General features: G+C 43.2%; 1 protein-coding gene and 1 long non-coding RNA gene across 2 annotated transcripts in view; both read right to left on the bottom strand.

The window, feature by feature from the left end:
• The window catches only part of LOC109323856 (WASH complex subunit FAM21A-like), a 51,169-nt gene that overhangs the window by 18,754 nt on the left and 15,312 nt on the right, over window positions 1-17,103 (bottom strand). The window contains exons 13-22 of the mRNA XM_019555525.1: window positions 15,260-15,316; window positions 9,235-9,396; window positions 8,579-8,706; window positions 7,631-7,723; window positions 6,936-7,031; window positions 5,583-5,696; window positions 3,672-3,832; window positions 2,004-2,115; window positions 1,413-1,592; window positions 259-441 (exon numbers count right to left, since the gene is read on the bottom strand). Coding sequence (XP_019411070.1) covers window positions 259-441; window positions 1,413-1,592; window positions 2,004-2,115; window positions 3,672-3,832; window positions 5,583-5,696; window positions 6,936-7,031; window positions 7,631-7,723; window positions 8,579-8,706; window positions 9,235-9,396; window positions 15,260-15,316 — 1,286 coding nt within the window. The remainder of the gene's footprint in view (window positions 1-258; window positions 442-1,412; window positions 1,593-2,003; window positions 2,116-3,671; window positions 3,833-5,582; window positions 5,697-6,935; window positions 7,032-7,630; window positions 7,724-8,578; window positions 8,707-9,234; window positions 9,397-15,259; window positions 15,317-17,103) is intronic.
• Window positions 10,789-14,205, bottom strand: LOC109324014. Its single transcript, XR_002104824.1, has 2 exons — window positions 11,102-14,205; window positions 10,789-11,024 (listed from the first exon to the last, which is right to left on the bottom strand). It is a non-coding gene; the product is annotated as an uncharacterized LOC109324014 (long non-coding RNA).

Below are 17,103 nucleotides of genomic sequence, written 5' to 3'. Positions count from 1 at the left end.
GCTGGGGCCAGCCTCCATGGAAACCCTAGCCCCGTGCCGTCACACTGCCGCCACTGCTGGGGTCTCCGTGGAAAAAAACTGCTGCAGCAGCAGCATGTTGGGGAGGGGATCCTGGGAAATGGAGTCTGGTAGCTGGCCAGATCCACCATTTTGCCCACCCTTGTTTTAAGGGGAAATAAGTCTCTGGTGGTAGGGGTTGGAGAGAGACTTCTATGGGAAAAAAAAATAAAAATAAAAATAAAGGAGTCAATTACTCACCTTTTCTACTTCAGTCCGTGCATTTTTACTAATATCTTCATCTTCCATTTTCTCCTCTTCCTCATCCTCAAACAAGCTCAGGGCTTTCTTTCCTCGACTCTTGGTTTCCTTCTCCAATGGGGGTGGTGATGCGCTAAGCAGATCGGTATTACTGACTGACCCCAAAGGCGATGCAGGCTCCAACTGTAGAAAGGCAGAATAGAGGTAGATACTGGTTCAATTTACCTGAAACTGTTACACCTCCTTGGTTTGGATATTTGCAATGTCCAGAATTTTGAGAGGCAGTACCAGAGCAAACAGCGAAACGCAATTCATTCTTCTGGTACAGATAAAGAAATGCCATGCAGACCACTGCATGAAGGGATTTCATAAGGAATAGGTCACATACCAAACAAGTTTTCTTCAGTGCCCGTATGCAAAGTAGCCCTGAAGTTTAACATTACTGTACATTGTGATTTTCTCCATATTTGCACTACTGTTCAATTCCAAAGACTATTATATTTCAGGGGCGCAATGTACATTTTAGTTCAAACAGCCTAGGATTCTTTGATGTAAAAAGAACCAAAATCAAAGAGGTGCTCAACGAGGTCTTCTAGAAACACAAACATTTAGGAGCAGCATTAACAATTCCAGGTGGTCACTGCCCAGAAAATCTCACTCATACAGCAACTGCTGCAGTTGGAAGCTGATCCATGCTTGGCTGACCCTTTTCTGATTGCACTGTGCAAACGCTGCTTCCAAAAGCAGAAATCCATGGTTTTAATAGAATCATGATCCCAGTGCACTCTAACATGATATATCCCTAGGATAGTTTCAACAGCAGAGGTACCATCACTGGGTTTGATGCACAGTTTGTGAGTGGCCATATCAGTACAGTCCGTTCAGCTCACATGCTTAAGGAAAGACAGTCCATATGGCTGAAGCTTTTAATTACTGAAGCATTCCTCTTGAGGTAAATATGAAACATTGATAGTCATTCAGTTTGCCATCTGAGTGGTAACAAGTGTGGCTGTATCCTTGATTTTTTTTTAAACAGGGGCTCTCATTGTTAAAAATAAATCAATTCAGGGAAGAAATCTAACAGAACTGTCATAACTCAGGTATTTTTAAACAAAGATTTGCCAAAATTCCATTAAAATGAGATTATTCTTTACCTTTTGTTTTTCCTGCTGCCCAGCAGCATCTGTTCCAGTGCCCTCAGGAAGTGCTAGAGGCTCTTCTAAACGTTCCAACTTCTCTTCTGGCAGTTTAGTCTCTAACACCTCTGGCAGATGAGCCTTTTCCTCCCCTTCATTAAATAACAAAGGTGATGGCTGTGCAGTTTTTGCTTTTTCCTGTGGAATAAAACACACAACTACCATCATGAAAATGGGAATATACATAAAACAGGCTTCTACCTGCAAGGCAGTGTCTCTGGGTTTCTTTGACCCAAAGTTCCGGTCCTGCTGAAACTCTTGAAACAAATAAAAGCTGTATCACTGACTACCAGGATTTCCTCCCAAGAATGGCATCTAAAAACCTTTTCAGCAATACTCACAGCACAGCCTGATCAGGAGCAGGCTGTGGAAGGGCAGCATTCAGACTCCATTTCAGAATTTATTAAGTTGATGCTGGCAAATAATTTAAATCTAAAATTCAGCTCTAGGCCTACTGAAAGTCTGCTGAAACTACTATAGTTTAAAAATGTGGGATCAGCAGTTAGCAAGTTCAAGTGATGCCAGTCAGTAAATTAGAAAGAGAAGTACCACTGTGGCTTTCGTAGCTGAAGGAAGAAATGGTGGTTGGGAGCTGAAGAGGGATTCTCCATCGACTGCATCATCTTCAAACAAAAGAGAAGCCTTCTGGGGTTTTCTCCGACTGAAACCAGAGAGAACACACAAAACAAAACAAAAGACACATCCTTAGACATGCTTAAAATGACAAAATGCTACAACACTGGCATCCATAAAAAAAAAAGAAGGAAAAAAAAAATCAAGGGGTCTCAACAAAGAACAGCAAGGAAAAGGTATTATGTAGATATTGAAACCTGCTGCTTCATTTGGCAGGGCATCCTACATCTAATCTTATTCACTCTTGAGAGTATGCTTCCAAGGGGAAGACATTTTTATTACTAATCTCCAGTTGCATCTCTCATGCAGTAGTTGTACACTCATACAAGCTGAGCAGAGCAGAAAGGCATAGTTACTTGACTGATGGAAACAGGAATGTATTGACCTCCACAAAGAACATCCTCACCTCCACACTTGCACTGGGAAGCACAGGGCTAGGCTATTAGAGTTTTGGGACTTTTCCAAAACTGCAGAAGGAGATTTCAAGAATGATTTCATACAGACTTAAGGAGCTTTCTAATCCATATCTCCTATTCAGCTAGGAACTGTGACTTTGGTATAGTACTGCAGAAAGAGGAAATCCTTTAAATCTATTCTAACACAATGGTTTCTCCGCCTCGACATTAGTAGTTTAATTAATCCTTGAGAGTTTAGTCCCATTTACAAATCCACCCCAGATTTTGTAACGCTGGCAGGCATCTATAAGCATCAGCAGCACAACCTCCAGACATTTCAGACTATGGGAGGTGTTCATGCTATCATTTTGGCTACGCTATTTCTGACTGGGTAATTTATTCAGATACCATACATAACACCGATTCTGTTCCAGTTGGATGACTGTGCCTTCTTAAACTGAAGAACGATACATAATTCACTGGTAAACCCAATGCACTGTTGTATCATTTTTCAGACTATGACATACTTGTTCTAATATGGAAGTGGTAGGAAGCTAGAAAATTCACCAAACTCATGGAACAGCAAAGCCAAGGCTGCACTTCCATTTCAGAAATCATTTACACAAAAAATAATTCATTCACATGCATTTTGAAATATTGATTTTATTTGGATGGAGGTCAACAGAGCAAATCAGAGTCACCTGCTCTCCCCATTCTACCAACCCTACCTCTTCATCAAACTTCAGAAAACATGCAAACTTTGCGATGCATTCTACAAACCAAAAACATTTGGGCTAGTCTGGTTTAAGGAGAGACAAGAGCACTTCACTGAGAATGCTCAGCCGGTTAGCAGTCCTTTTCCTTTAAGGAGCATTCTCCAACTGCTGTAAATCGCAACTGTTCCAATATTGCTAGGGCACAAGAAGCGAAGGCCTAAACTCAGTGATGAAACCAGGCAGTCAGTGCATCCTTCAGTAGCCTAATAATACCTGCATAACAGACACAAGCAACAGAGAACAAACCGAGCTCAAAAGATACTCAATAGGAGCCCAGTCTCTTGAGAAACCTGAGGCCTTTTAAACCTTCAGGAAGGGAATCTTTTAAGACCTCTGGAAAACAACTAAAACAGGTAAGCTCTATTTCAAAGACTCTAAAAGAAACATGCTTCTCTGTGGAGAAGCATTTTTACCTGTCTTTAGTGATCGCGAACAAATCTTCCTCCTCATCCTCTGCAAACAGACTTGTATTTTTTGCTGCTTTAGCTTGATCAACTGTACTGCTAGATTTTGTAGATTTCCTTTTTTGGTCTTCAGAAACTGATTTATCCTGCTGGGTGAGGTTCCAGTGGTCCTAAAAAAAAAGGCTTATTAAAAGAACAGTTCCCATTTGTTATAGGTCATTTCAGCTATTCTTACACTTTCATTACTTTAGTTGGCATACCAAAAACAAAGCCCGCACCTTTGCTATTACGACTGGCTGTCTGGAGACACTTTTCTGAAAGACTGATTTGTCAGTTCAAATACATCTCTTGGACTTTCCAGGACAAAATTAAAGTCAAAGATTGCATTACTGTAGACTGCAACACATTTCTTGGATTGACTCTCTTCATGTTTACATGTCCTTTTATTTCTAATGTTAGGAATGTTAGAGGGTCCAGAGGAGGGCCACTCGCATGATGAGGGGGCAGCAGGGCAGGTCCTATGAGGATAGGCTACGGGACCTGAACCTGTTCAGCCTCCACAAGAGACAGCCGAGAGGGGATCTAGCAGCCATCTATAAACTGGCCAAGGGAGACCAACAGGCAATAGGAGAGTCCCTGTTCTCCCAAGCACTACCAGGAGTAACAAGGAACAACGGCCATAAGCTGACAGACAGCAGATTCAGGCTGGATATCAGGAGGCGCTACTTCACAGTCAGGGCAGCTAGGATCTGGAACCAACTTCCAAGAGAAGTGGTCCTCACTCCTACACTGGGGGTCTTTAAGAGGAGGCTGGATGAACACCTTGCCGAGGTCATCTGACCCCAGCACTCTTTCCTGCCTGTGGCAGGGGGTCGGAATTGATGATCTGCTCAGGTCTCTTCTGACCCTACTAACTATGAAACTATGAAATAATGTTAGCCTACCCCCATTTTCTTCTTTACAGCTAAGAAATAGAAGCTTTCAAATTTATCCTGCTTTATTCTTACATTCAGTATGCCTACCTTCTCTACCTTGAAAGGAACTATCAGTTGGAGAGACAGCAGTTCAGTGACAAGAGATAAAGCGAAATATGGTTAAATTAAAGCAGAAACATGATTTTCATTCAAGCTATTTACATTTTAGAGGGATCTTATGTCTGGGTATATGCAGACATTCAAGTTGATATCGACTGAAAGTCTTCTGAAGATGCAGCGCCCTCTGGTTCTAAATAAAGACCAGGAGTGCTCCTTGATCCCCCAATTAGAGTCACCTGACTAGCCTCTCTCAGACTCAAATTTTGTTCTCCCTATCCTTCAGTTTCTCAAAAAAAAGAAATGATTTACTCCAAAACTGAGTCCTTCCTTACATGAGAAAACCCTAATGAAGAACCGCCATATGTGTCCTGTGGCCCTTCCTGGTCTGATTGCGTAGCAGACATATGCACCCAGTTGAGAACCAATAAAGATAAGTTGCATGCAACCATAGTTCTCAGCTGGGCAGACTGGCACATCCCAATAAGTTTTGAAGGGATGTCCGGACTCTGAAAAAGGTTGAGAGCCACTAGTCTATACCTTTGTTTTTCCTCCCCCCCGACATCTTTAAGTCAAAATGGCCTTTTTGACAGGAGTCTGCCACTCAATTTCTTTCAACATCTCCCTAAATATCTTTTCTTTTACAAGTTTTTCCCACCACAGGGTATCTTGCTAGCATGATGAATCTGAGCCCCAAATCAAATGTAGCCCTTCAAGTTGTAAGAAGGCACCACAACAGTTGGAAGGGGTATTGCACATAGAAAAAAGACATTTAACAACCCATGCTGAAGTTACAAGAACACTTATTTGGTCCATAATTTTACAATTTCACTTTTCAGAGGTCTAAAAACCAGCAACACCCTTTGAAATGCATCCTGCTCTACAGTACCTCTTCATCACTGCTGAACAACGAACTGGATGCTTTCTTGAGGGGCTCCGATTGTTTTGCTTTTTCCTGGGGTGGTTTCAACTGTTGCTTCTTGCCAGAAATACTAAAAAGATCCTTAAAAGAATTAAAACAAAGTAGTAATTTGTTTTTGGTGTGGGAGAGCTCATTACTATTTGTTGCTCAGAAACTATGCTGAGCTGATTATGGAAATTACACTTCTATCAAATATCAGGGAGCAAATGGTTTTCAGGCATGCCATCCACAAACAATTGTTTGATAAACTGAAAACTTCTCAACTAAGCCTGGCCTTCTCTGTTATAGGGGCAGATGTACCACTGCTACCAAAATAAGATTGACCAGCAATCACAATACTGCTGTGCAGTGGATGAGGAGCAGACACATGCACATAGGCATCAGCACTGGTATTTGATAGATATGGAGAAAGAACTCATTCCAATAGGGGAGGGCAAGCAAAAGCACGAGGCACTGCTGTTCCTAAGCAAGAGACAAGGATCTTGATCTGTATTAGCGAGCTTTACTGTAACAATACCTGGTAAACACACCACACGCCCAGATAAGACTTTGCCTGTGATTAAAAGCAGTTTTTCCACTTGATCTCTGGATAGCACTTTTTTGCAAAAACCCAAGCTAACCAGTACATTTTCTTATGGTTTACTATGCAATGAGAAGCTTCTGCTAACAGTCCAACTGGAACAGATGTGGTCCAAAAGCAGCCTCCTTCCAGCTAAAGCCTCTTTGCTCCAAAATTCGCATAATACTAAACCTACTACAGCCTACTGCCTACCTCAGTTTTGCCTCAGTACACAGTACAACTGTGTGGTAGAGTAGCTAACCATGTTAGGGGTCCAAAGATAGATGGCTACTTACTCTGGAGTACAGCATTATGTTTCCCTGGGCTAGTACAGTTCCAAGTCTAACGAAAAGTTTGGGGTACAAATACAGCATATGCGGAAATATGAACAACATGAACCAATTAGCAACTACATACAACAGGCAAAATGTGCCTTTCAGAAGTGACAACCTGGTGCTATTGCAAATTATTTCACTTTTATATTTCAGTTTCCCTATCTGTAAAGGAATGAAAAGCTGCCTTTGCTTTAGCTCCAGGAATGCAGAACTCTAGACAGAAGTGCACAGTTCTACAATACAAAAAATAAAAGCTATTCCCTTGTCACCTAGACACCATGCTTTTTGTTACAGGACAGGGATGTCCTGCAGCCATGATATAGTAATAAATCCCAGTAAGTAAACAGTGGCCATTTATAAAAACCTAGCAAGTAAGTTAAATGAAAAGTATTAAATACCCAGGAGGTGCTGAGAAATACCACTTACCTCCTCATCCTCGTCATCAAAGAAAGACAGCGGTGCTTTTGCTGTTGATTTGCTAGTGGATAGAGATTTCACCATTTGACTGGATGAAAACAAGTCCTACCAAAGCCAAAAGCAGTAACTTGTCAAAATGAAATAAGAGAACAAACAGGCTGAATTGTTTTTAATCAAGTGAATGACATATTCATGTTTCTTCCTTTAAGCAAGTCAAGGTTCTTTGGGTGAATCTGATGTCTTCTATTACACTAACTCAAATAATTGGAAAAAATTTTCTTAACCGTTCTTTTCTTTTAAACAAGGACTCTGGTATTACTGAACCAGAGATGGTTTGTTCTATCTACTCACAAAACAGAAATTATGAGACTCCTCATTTACTGTTTCCTTCTCTCTAAATTCTCATTCTTTTTTACAAATACATCAGAAACAAAAAAGAGAATTTTTAAAATTTAGGGAAATCTGCTCTTGCTTGAAGAAAGTTTATGGAAGGTGAAAGTCCACATGTCAGACCTCCCACACCTTGCTTATAAGCAATGACTTGAGAAGTCTTTAAAGAGAAAGAAGTGTTAGAGAACATGGCAGTAGAAATGCATGCCAAGTTCTCTAATTCTTGCTTCATTTTAAAGACTTACTGAGTCATTGCTTATAAGCTATGGCCCCACAGCATTCCATACAGCATCCCATATAAACAGGGTACTCACTTCAGAATCTTCTTCATCTGAAAATAAGCTTCTCTGTTTTTTGGGTGGTGTTTCAACTGAAGGCTTGAGCACTTCTGTGGGAGTTGGCTGACTCTTCAAAACAGAAAAACACCCACATATTAGCAGTCATTAAAAAAAAAACAAAACAAAAAAAACCCAAGCACGACAGAGCATATCAGGTTCCTTTTTAGAAGACAAGCTGCTACCCACACCTGAAAAAATTACCCAACTGTTGAAAAGCTTTGGATAAAAATATATGAAACTAGTGACCCAGCTGCAAGAGATTCCAAAACCCACTGCAGCCATGAGGAAAAGGTAAAAACTATTTCAAGTGCGGGTTGTCATCTTTTTGTATCTAACCATCATCCATTTCAGTAGGAGTCACATGCGGGATTCTGCGGCAGGGCCTGGACAACTGGCCAATAGAGGAAAATCTGCCCATTTAAGAGGCAACCTGCATGAACTAACCCCTGATGAGCGTAGTCTAACCTGGTGATCGGAAGAGTGCAGTTTATGCTGAACAGCTTTTACTGCATTAACAGAACACATACACAGCTGTCACCATGACAGCACTCTGTACCAGCTGCATAACTATTATAGCTTGGAATGCCTTTAAGTGTCCAAACACCGCTCTCTGCATATGGAAAATGCTAAGGGATTGAGAGCATAAAACCAGTCCCTTCAAAAAGTTGAAGACATGAGGAATAAAGCACCTTGTATTTATGCAGGGGGTTGGACTACATGACCCTTGAAGTCCTTTCCAACCCTGTGATTCTATGAGGGGTAGCACTGCATGCGTTTTGGACATGTTATTGAATGCACAGAAACAAACCATTTCTATGCTGTTCTGGGAGGCAAACTCCTTCCATTGTTGGAGCCAGAGTGATAATTATTCCTCAAAGATTAGCTTTTTGATAGCAATGGAAAAGTTCATTTCTACCCAGTTACCTTTTTCTCCACAACTGTCTCTTTATGGCTTTCAACTTCTTTAGGTGCACTGACAGATGCAGGAACAGCTCCAGATTTTTCTTTGAATAAATCTCCTTCATCGTCAAAGAGATCAACAGCAACTTTGACTTTGTTGGGGAAAGAAAGTAATATATTCAAGCTCAGGAATTACTTTTTCGGCTAGAAGTCACCGAGTGTTATTAATCAAGAGAGAGACTGAAATTAGAGGCAGCATGGATCCTTCCAGTGAGGAAAATGACAGCAATGGATAGCAGAAGCTGGGGGGAAGAGACTGGTCTACCTCAGGAGGTGAAGTGTTATGTGGATAGCCTGTTTATTGGCAACTTCCCTCCCATGCTCCAGTGAACAGACACGTCCATCTAGACCCACACCACTTGGGTCAAGGACAAATGTTGCTTTAAACTAAAATGTCTGCCAGAAGAGAGAGACAAAACACGAAGAGCAAGCTGCCAGCAGAAGAGCTGCCAAAAATCATGAAGACACTACTGGCAGTAATGCACACAGGGATTATATAATAACAAAACAGAATAGGAGGAAATAGTATTGGCTGCAAGGGATGGATTTAGGGATCCATATGTCTCTACAAACCCCAGCTTCTATCTATGACCTTTTATAGTTTTCTGAAGACCTTTCACCTGAACTTGAAGGTTTCTTTGTTGATTCCACAAAGAAGTCATCATCATCATCAAACAGACTGACTTTCCCAAGCTGTTTGGGGGCTTTTTCTGTGCTTTGCTCAGGGGATTTCTTTTTCTCTTTTTCTCCTAAAGCGGAGGGATTAAAGACATCACTCCCACCTGTGAGTTAGAAAGGAAATGAATAATCAGTGCACACCAAAGCCAACGTCACTGAATTTCCACAAACTAGCCTTGCTGCACGTGCTCCAGTTAGCCACTGTTAAGCACACTGCTATCTTCAGCACAGCAGAAGCCTATGATGTGTTCCTGAAACACCCCCTCAGCAGAGGGGGTGTCTAAGGACCTGCTACGTAAAGCAAAGACTTACTGAGCTAACAGATGGGAGACTCTTAAAACTGCATGGTTTCTTCTTTACTAATTAGCAAAAACACATCTCTAGTGGGAGTGCCACTGAAGCAACAGTGTTGAAACCATTGGGCATTTATACACATACCTTTTTGTCCTCCAACGTACCAGAGATCCACCACTTCAAAGCAAACTCAATTAATCAAGCCTGTTCCACATGTGAGCTGACGCACACTGAGCTGCACTGCACACAGTTGTATGAGTAGTGAAATGAGCATCAGCGCACAGAAAATGGTAGCACTGAGGTTTTGAACTAAAGCACCTCTGAGGGGTTTTAGTTCAAAAGCGCACTGCCACCATTCTCTTCGCACTGACACACATTTTGCTGCTTATACAACTGTACGCGTCACAGTGCTGGGTGCTTTTCAAAGTGCCCAGCGCTGCGGTGCTTGCTTGTGTAAAACGTGATTATTTTGCATTTGTTTGGGTCTTCCAAGCAAGGAACTCCAAGTACATTAAGCCTTGCTGCACCATGGACAGATAAAACAGAGAAAAGTGAACACTGGCAAACAGAATGCAAGCCACGAGTCATGCTTATATAGCCTCACCAACCTCATAGCAGTACAGTAACTAGGGGCAGAATTTGTCCCCATATTGATTGCATTCTCCAAGAAAAGACAGCACTCAAACTGGATCAACTTGGTATTTTCAGAATCAAATGCGCGAGAAACAAATGTCCTTTGAGTATTTACTATGCCTCTGTTCTAATAAGCTAAAATTCTACTGACCAAGACTTTGCTAAATTACAAGTAGTCTTGGGTCTGCCTATTTATTTTCCTGATGTTCAAGAATTTAAACAGCTTAAATTTTAGAGATTTGCAGAAAGTGAACTATACCCATTGCTGATATTTTGGTTAAATCAGCAAACTGTCACGCTGGGGTATGCCTGGCCAGGTCTGAGGCTATTTGGAGATCAAGGTGTCAAGATGCTGGGAGATACAGCATTACAGGAGTCAAGAAGCATGCCAAGTCAAGAAGCCAGGAAACCAAGCAGAGAGCAGAGTTGTGGAGCAAGCCAGAAGGAATGGCAAAATAGTCCTGGGTCAGGTTGAGCCTTTATATGGGGAAAATGAAGAGTCAGCGGACTACAGCTAGGCCAGCCATTCTTCTGATGGAGTGGAGAGTGAGAGGATTATGCTTACACTGCAGTACTGGGAGCATCTGTTTCCACTGCAAAGGGCAAGGCTCGATCTCAATGGACTAACACAGGGTGGATGTGAATGCCTGCTTCTGGTACCTGAAGCCCTGTTGAGATTCCAGAGACCAGTGAAACTAGATATTTTTATGTAGCAGTGTGGTGAGAGAGGCCATCATCTGACAAAGTTGGTGATGAACTGCTGGTAGAAGTTGGAAAACCCCAAGAATCTTTGAAGTTCCTTGACCTTTCATAGTAGTTAGTTAGGGCTCAGAAGGGACCTAAATAGAACATCAATTCTGACCCCCAATCATCTAGTCTGACCTTCCAGAATGCTTTCCACCCTTGGATGGCCTGTACTTTCTGTGGGTCCATTTTTAAGCCCTTGGGGATAAAATAAAGACAAAGAACTTGGTGAAGGGTTGGTTGAAGGCAAACACTTCTCCAACTCTGCAAAAAGGCCATGGTGGCACAGCTCCTGCAGCACTTCCTGGACATGTGATGGGTGTTGGTCAGCATCTTCTGAGAAAGTTAGAATGTTGTCCAGGTTAGTGATGACAAATTAGTTCAAGAGGTCCCACAGCACATGGTTAATGAAGCACTGGAAAGTAGATGAGGCACTGATGAGCCCAAAGGGCACAACTAACTACTCAAAGTGCCTGTATTGAAGTCAGAAGACAATTTTCCATTCATCACTGGCCCTGATTCACATCAAGTTACATGCTCCCTGGAGGTCAAGTTTGATGAATATGCAGGTGGTTTTAAATCAATGGAACAATTCTGAGACGAGAGGTAGGGGATACTGACTGCAGATGGTGACTTGGTTCAGGGTCCAATAGTTCACACAAAGGCAAAGCCCCTTTCCTGTTTTTTGATGACTAGGACAAGAGTCCCAGCTGGACAGACAGACTTCCTTATGAACCTCCAGGACAGGTTTTCTGCTAGCTTGCTCAGAGGGTAGCAAGTTAGGGCTCTGACATGGCACAGATACACCCCACCAGGTTCTTGGCCCCAGGCAGTAGGTTGATGGGGCAACTGTAATTCTGGTGAGGGAGGGGAAGGGAAGAACTGCATTCTCTCTCTCAAATATGTCAGCATAATCCTGGTATTTTGTGGGGCAGGCTGGATATAGTCTCAAAAGGCTGAGCCCCACAGAGGTGGGCAGTGGTCAATACCCCTGCTTGAAATCGTAGGTCACGCAAACATCCCAGGTGTCCAGCAATGCTGCAACAGCAACTGGAACAAGAGTGAGCTTCCTGGGTTTTCCACCTGACCTGGGGGTCATGGCAGATGAGGCACAGAAATCCCAGAATCAAGGGGTAATGAATGAAACAGACTTTCCCAACACAAAGTTTTGCAGTGCCCATGGGCGTTCACCTCCAGAGCAGTGGCCTCCCACTCCACAGGGCCAGACAGAAGGGAGCTGTCTATGGTCTCAATGGTCCCTAGCTTGGACCACCACTGTAATTGAATTTAAAAAGGCCTGGGTCAATAAGCCCTGTTGATTAAAGTAACTGCCTTACTGGATTCCGGGGCAGCAGGCAGGACTGGAAGCGAGATTTGACCCAGGACCTGGAGATGGATGAATAGCTGTGACTGAAGGCTCCGAGGGTCAGGTTTCTGCGGGTTTCCACTGTGGAGGGAGTAAGGGGAATCTGTAGTTACCACAAGCCAGCCCTGCTTACCAGGCAAGTGGTGGCTTGTTTTCCTCATCCTCTCTCTTGGGGCAGCTGGCAAGTCTGTGTCCTGGAGCCCCCCACAAGCGTGGTTAGGGAAATGTATTTTTTCCCTCCTTCCATTCCTGGAGATGACAATCAATTCAAACTGATGGGTCTACAAAGGCACTGAACCCTGAGGGAGGCTCCACTTGTGTCAGTTCATCTTCTACCTCTTCCTGCAAGCCCCACTGGAATCAGTCAAGCTGTGTGTGTCAGTCACCTTGTTCCATCAGTTGTCATGGCTGCATAGCAGCAGCAAAGGGCAATACCCTGCCCCTGGGAAAAGTTCCTTAATGTGCATTCTGCTGTGCAAGCCCAGCAGGGATCAACAAACATGAAGAAGGAGTCTCAAAAGGAAGGTCTCCCAGTCCTGGAGGACAAAGGTATTGTTTCACCAGTGGGGAGGCCCAATTCAAGGCATTCTCCATCAGGATGCTTATGAGGATGCTCACTATCACCTGATCTCTGGACTATTCCAGGCTGAGCTAGGAACAAAAAGGTTGCATTGGATAAGAAATTCCCTGAAGTGCCACCAGTCCCCATCATACCTTTCAGGTAGTGGAAGAGGGGTACAGGACTCAACAGAAAAGGCCTGAAGTGCAGCAATCTCTTCCCACAGCCACTATATGCCTCCTCACACCAGCGCTGGTCTCTTAGCAGGATGCCTCCTGGACTGGAGGGATTGCTCTTAGCCAGCAGCTGCTGCTGCACTCAGACTTTCAGGACTTATTGGGCAGAGGCAAGTCAGTTCAACTAGTCCTGCCCTGTCTGTGCGTTTCCCTGAGCTGTGGTGTCCAAAGAGGACAGGTCTGAGGGCACTGGCACAGGAATGGGTGCCATGCTGCGCCTTCTTCACTAACTGGGATGGGCCAAGCAAACTGTCACACCAGGACTTGGGCAGCCAACTTGGGGAATCAAGGCACTGACTAGGGTCAGGATGAGTGAACAGAATCTGAGAACAAACCCAATCAAGAAGCCAAAAGGTCAGTCCAAGAGCTGGATCTACAAACAAGCTGAGTCAAGCAGCTGGGAAATCCAGTAGACATTGGAGTCAAGAAGCAAGCTGGGAGTTCAAACAGGAAGCCAAGTCAAGGAACAAGCCATAGGAAGCAGTAAAGCAGTCTTGGGTCAAGCTGAGCCCTGTTACCTGGATACTTCCTGTTCCTGCGCAGGGGCTTATACAGGGGAAATGGAGAGTCTGCTGAGAGGGAGTGGATGAAGGCATAGGCCATGCTGGGACTTCAGGCAAGCCTGGATCAGCCTGGGTGATCAATCACAGCAAGGCAGGCTAGAATGAGCAGCCATATTGGCCAGGCCAAGACACCAGGTTTGAAGGTATGGTCTGACACAGACTGCATGCCTTTTAAGCGCACACATTCCTAGTATAAGAAGGTCAAGTCATCCAATCAGAAAGAACATGAGTACCAGTGTAGCTTAGCTGACCCCACAAAACTTGATTAGATATTTCTGAACAATCACTACCAGCTACTTTACAGCTTATTTATTCAGTTACTTTGAACAAATAAGTTGGCAGAAGTCATAACCGGTGTGCACAACTTTTGTATAGGACCACACTCACCAAAAATTATGCAACAGATAGCTTGAGCAGCTCCATTACTAACAGTGTGCCATATGTCCTCATGAATCAAGAAGGCACATAGCTTAATAAAAGGGCCAAATTCATCCCTGAGGCAATAGTGCCTTCAGGCAAGATCCTTTGGTGCAACGTTGTCCAATAAATTATGCTTTTGTTGCTACTCTTGAGGTCAAAATGTGAAATATACCGTACTCATTACAGTACTAAAATACTGCATGACAGCTGAGACAGTTTCTCATATACATAGGGTGACCATATGTCCTGGTTTGGCTGGGATGGTCCTGGATTTTGTAGAACAGTCCCAGTTGGTTGGTCAGAATTTAAACATAAGTCCCAGAATTACAGGGGGGCACGGTGCAGTCCAGCAGGGAGGTGGAGGCAGGATTGTGTGCCTGAACCCCTGCCTGCAGCAGCTGACACAGGGGTAAGGAGAGGGGGCAGTGTCCTGGATTTCCTTATGGTCACCCTACATATAAAGCAAATGACCTATCTCACTCTTGCTTAAGAAAAATTTTAAAAAAGAAAGGTTTCCTTTCCCTTCCCACCCCTGCTGTAATTTAAGGAAGGGGTGGAGGGGAAATAAATCCACTTCCAAACAAAGATGACCTGTTAGCATCAAGAAAGGGCACAACAGATGCAGTACAATAATAGTCTAAGTTTTTAAATGCAGCTCATGAAATTCTGAAGAGGAATGCCGCTTTCTATACTGTACTTGAACTAATACATGTAATATGTAACAGGTACCTTGAAGAATAAGTAACTATGCTGCTGGTGTGCTTGGAACTTATAGTGAGCACAGAGCTCCAACAGGAGCTGTTGAGAGCTTGCTGGCATCCAGAATCACCAGAAGGGACCCTAGCCACATCCCCTTGTGTAGTGAAGATAGCTCATGTGCCCTACAAGTCCCACACTCTCAAAGGTGTGGCTGCACCCCAATTATCACAATCTTGGACCCACCCACATTTATACCCTCTTGAACGATCCCAGGGGATTCTGCAGTCCCCTAGAACCCAAAGTATGCTTATAACTCACATGCCAGACAATCAAAACCACATCCAACAAGTCATCACTGCTATACTTTGACAGATTTTTTCTCAAAGATATCACAATATATTTCAGAGATAAACATTTAACAAATGAAGCAATTGCCTATCAAATGTGTCATACCTGGAAAGAGGGAAACCGCACCTATAGGAACTTTCTTTCCAGGCTTTGTTGATGGTGCTGAAATGATAGGAAGTACAACACTAAACCAGTAACCTTTGCTTCATGCAGTTCAAGTTTCCAATACTCTTACAAACAAAAGGATCACAAGAAGTTTCCACAGCTTTCATCCCTTGGTTCAGCAACCCAAATAGCTCCAGATCAGCATACTTCAGACATCCCTGAATTTGTCATTTTCTGAGAAAGGTAGTTTACTGAAGTCAGGATAGAGATGCACCTTATAATACACTGGTTCTCAACCTTTTTTAGACTTGAGGCACCCCAGTTAGATTCACCCATCAGACAATACAAATTCTTAGCTTTCCCTCATTTTTTTTGACTACAGAAAAATAATAGAACAATTTTTTTTTTTGCAAAGAACTCAGAAAGACCACAACAGGTTGGAAAGGTTTTAACACCATGGATTCAAATTTGAAATCTCAGGGTTTGTGCTGTGAACCATATTTGCATGGTGAACAGTGCTAACATAGCATGGCACCCCATTGCACCCCTGAAAGGATCTCAAGATACCCCACAGTACCCTGGTTGAGAATCATTGTTACAGACTTACTAAATCAGAGAAGCATAAGCTTTCATGAGCCAGAGATGAGTTCATCAGATACTATGAAAGGACATGCACAGCCTGATAGCCTGCTCTGTTGTGTGTGTTCTTTCATAGCATCTGATAAAGGGAGCTCTGGCTTAGAAGCGCTTGTTCATCTCCACTTTAGTCAGTTTTTAAGGTCTTAACAGATACTAAAGTAAACGTGCACTGGGATCTGATGCAGGAACCCAACACATGCATGGTTAAGTTGAGACATTTCTATTAAGTTGCAAAAGTTTACCCAAGAAACTAAAGGTGATGAGTTAAATTGCTCTATGTGAAATATTTTAATATCTAAGCTGGACATTATAAATATAGAGTGGGCTTTAAAATAAACTAAAGACGTAGGCTCCTAAAATTCAGCCACTGGATTTTGAGGATTTCAGAAGGAACAGCTGAGCTACTTAACTGGAGACTAATTTTAGGCATCCATGCTTTTGACAAGTCTTGGCTGCTTACAAAATACTCCTGACTGAGTCTGCAAGTTATTGGTAGATGCTGGAGCCTAAAATGTGCCCAAATGATTTCAGTGGAGATATCGCTCCCCTTCCCCCACCCCAGATATTACATATAACTTATGACCCAATCAAGTTTCTCATACTGGAAAAACATTTAGGTTTTTATTTCCAAATCATGAACAGAGAACTCCGAAGTTTCTGCTTGAAACTTAGCACCAGCTAAGCAAGGGAAACAGCCATTAGCTGTTAGCTCTCTGTTCTGCTTTAGATATTCTTTTGACAAAGTACACTTAGGTACTAACCACAAGTTATCCACAGGATAACAGTTCATATTAGGGCTGTGCGAAGCTTCAGGTAGTGATTCAATTCAGAGGAGATTTGGCCCAATACGGTGGCCAAATCTCTGAATCTCAATCAAATGAGAGGACCAATTAAAAGGTCCAAATCTATTCAAAGCTCTCCAAATCTTCAGAAAAGATTTGGAGCGCTTTGATGATTTGGGCAGTCCCCAGTGGCTGCAGCAGGGAGCCACAGCTGACTCTGAGCTGGTAAGTACTAGGGGAGGGGGAGGGGATCAGACCATGGCTGGACTCCCGCCAGCCCCCTGCCGCTCCCCCAGTGCTCCCTCCATCCCCTTCCTATGGCAGCCCCCACTCACCCCAGCTCCTGGCCCTTTAAAAAAAACCCTGGTGCTCACCAGGTGGGGGGGGCAATCCCTGCTGCCCCCCCACTATCCCATGCTGCAT

This window comes from Crocodylus porosus, unplaced genomic scaffold (genome assembly GCF_001723895.1).
Source record: "Crocodylus porosus isolate Cpor-Errol unplaced genomic scaffold, CroPor_comp1, whole genome shotgun sequence".
NCBI lineage: Eukaryota > Metazoa > Chordata > Crocodylia > Crocodylidae > Crocodylus > Crocodylus porosus.
This window is presented reverse-complemented; position numbering and strand designations above follow the sequence as displayed.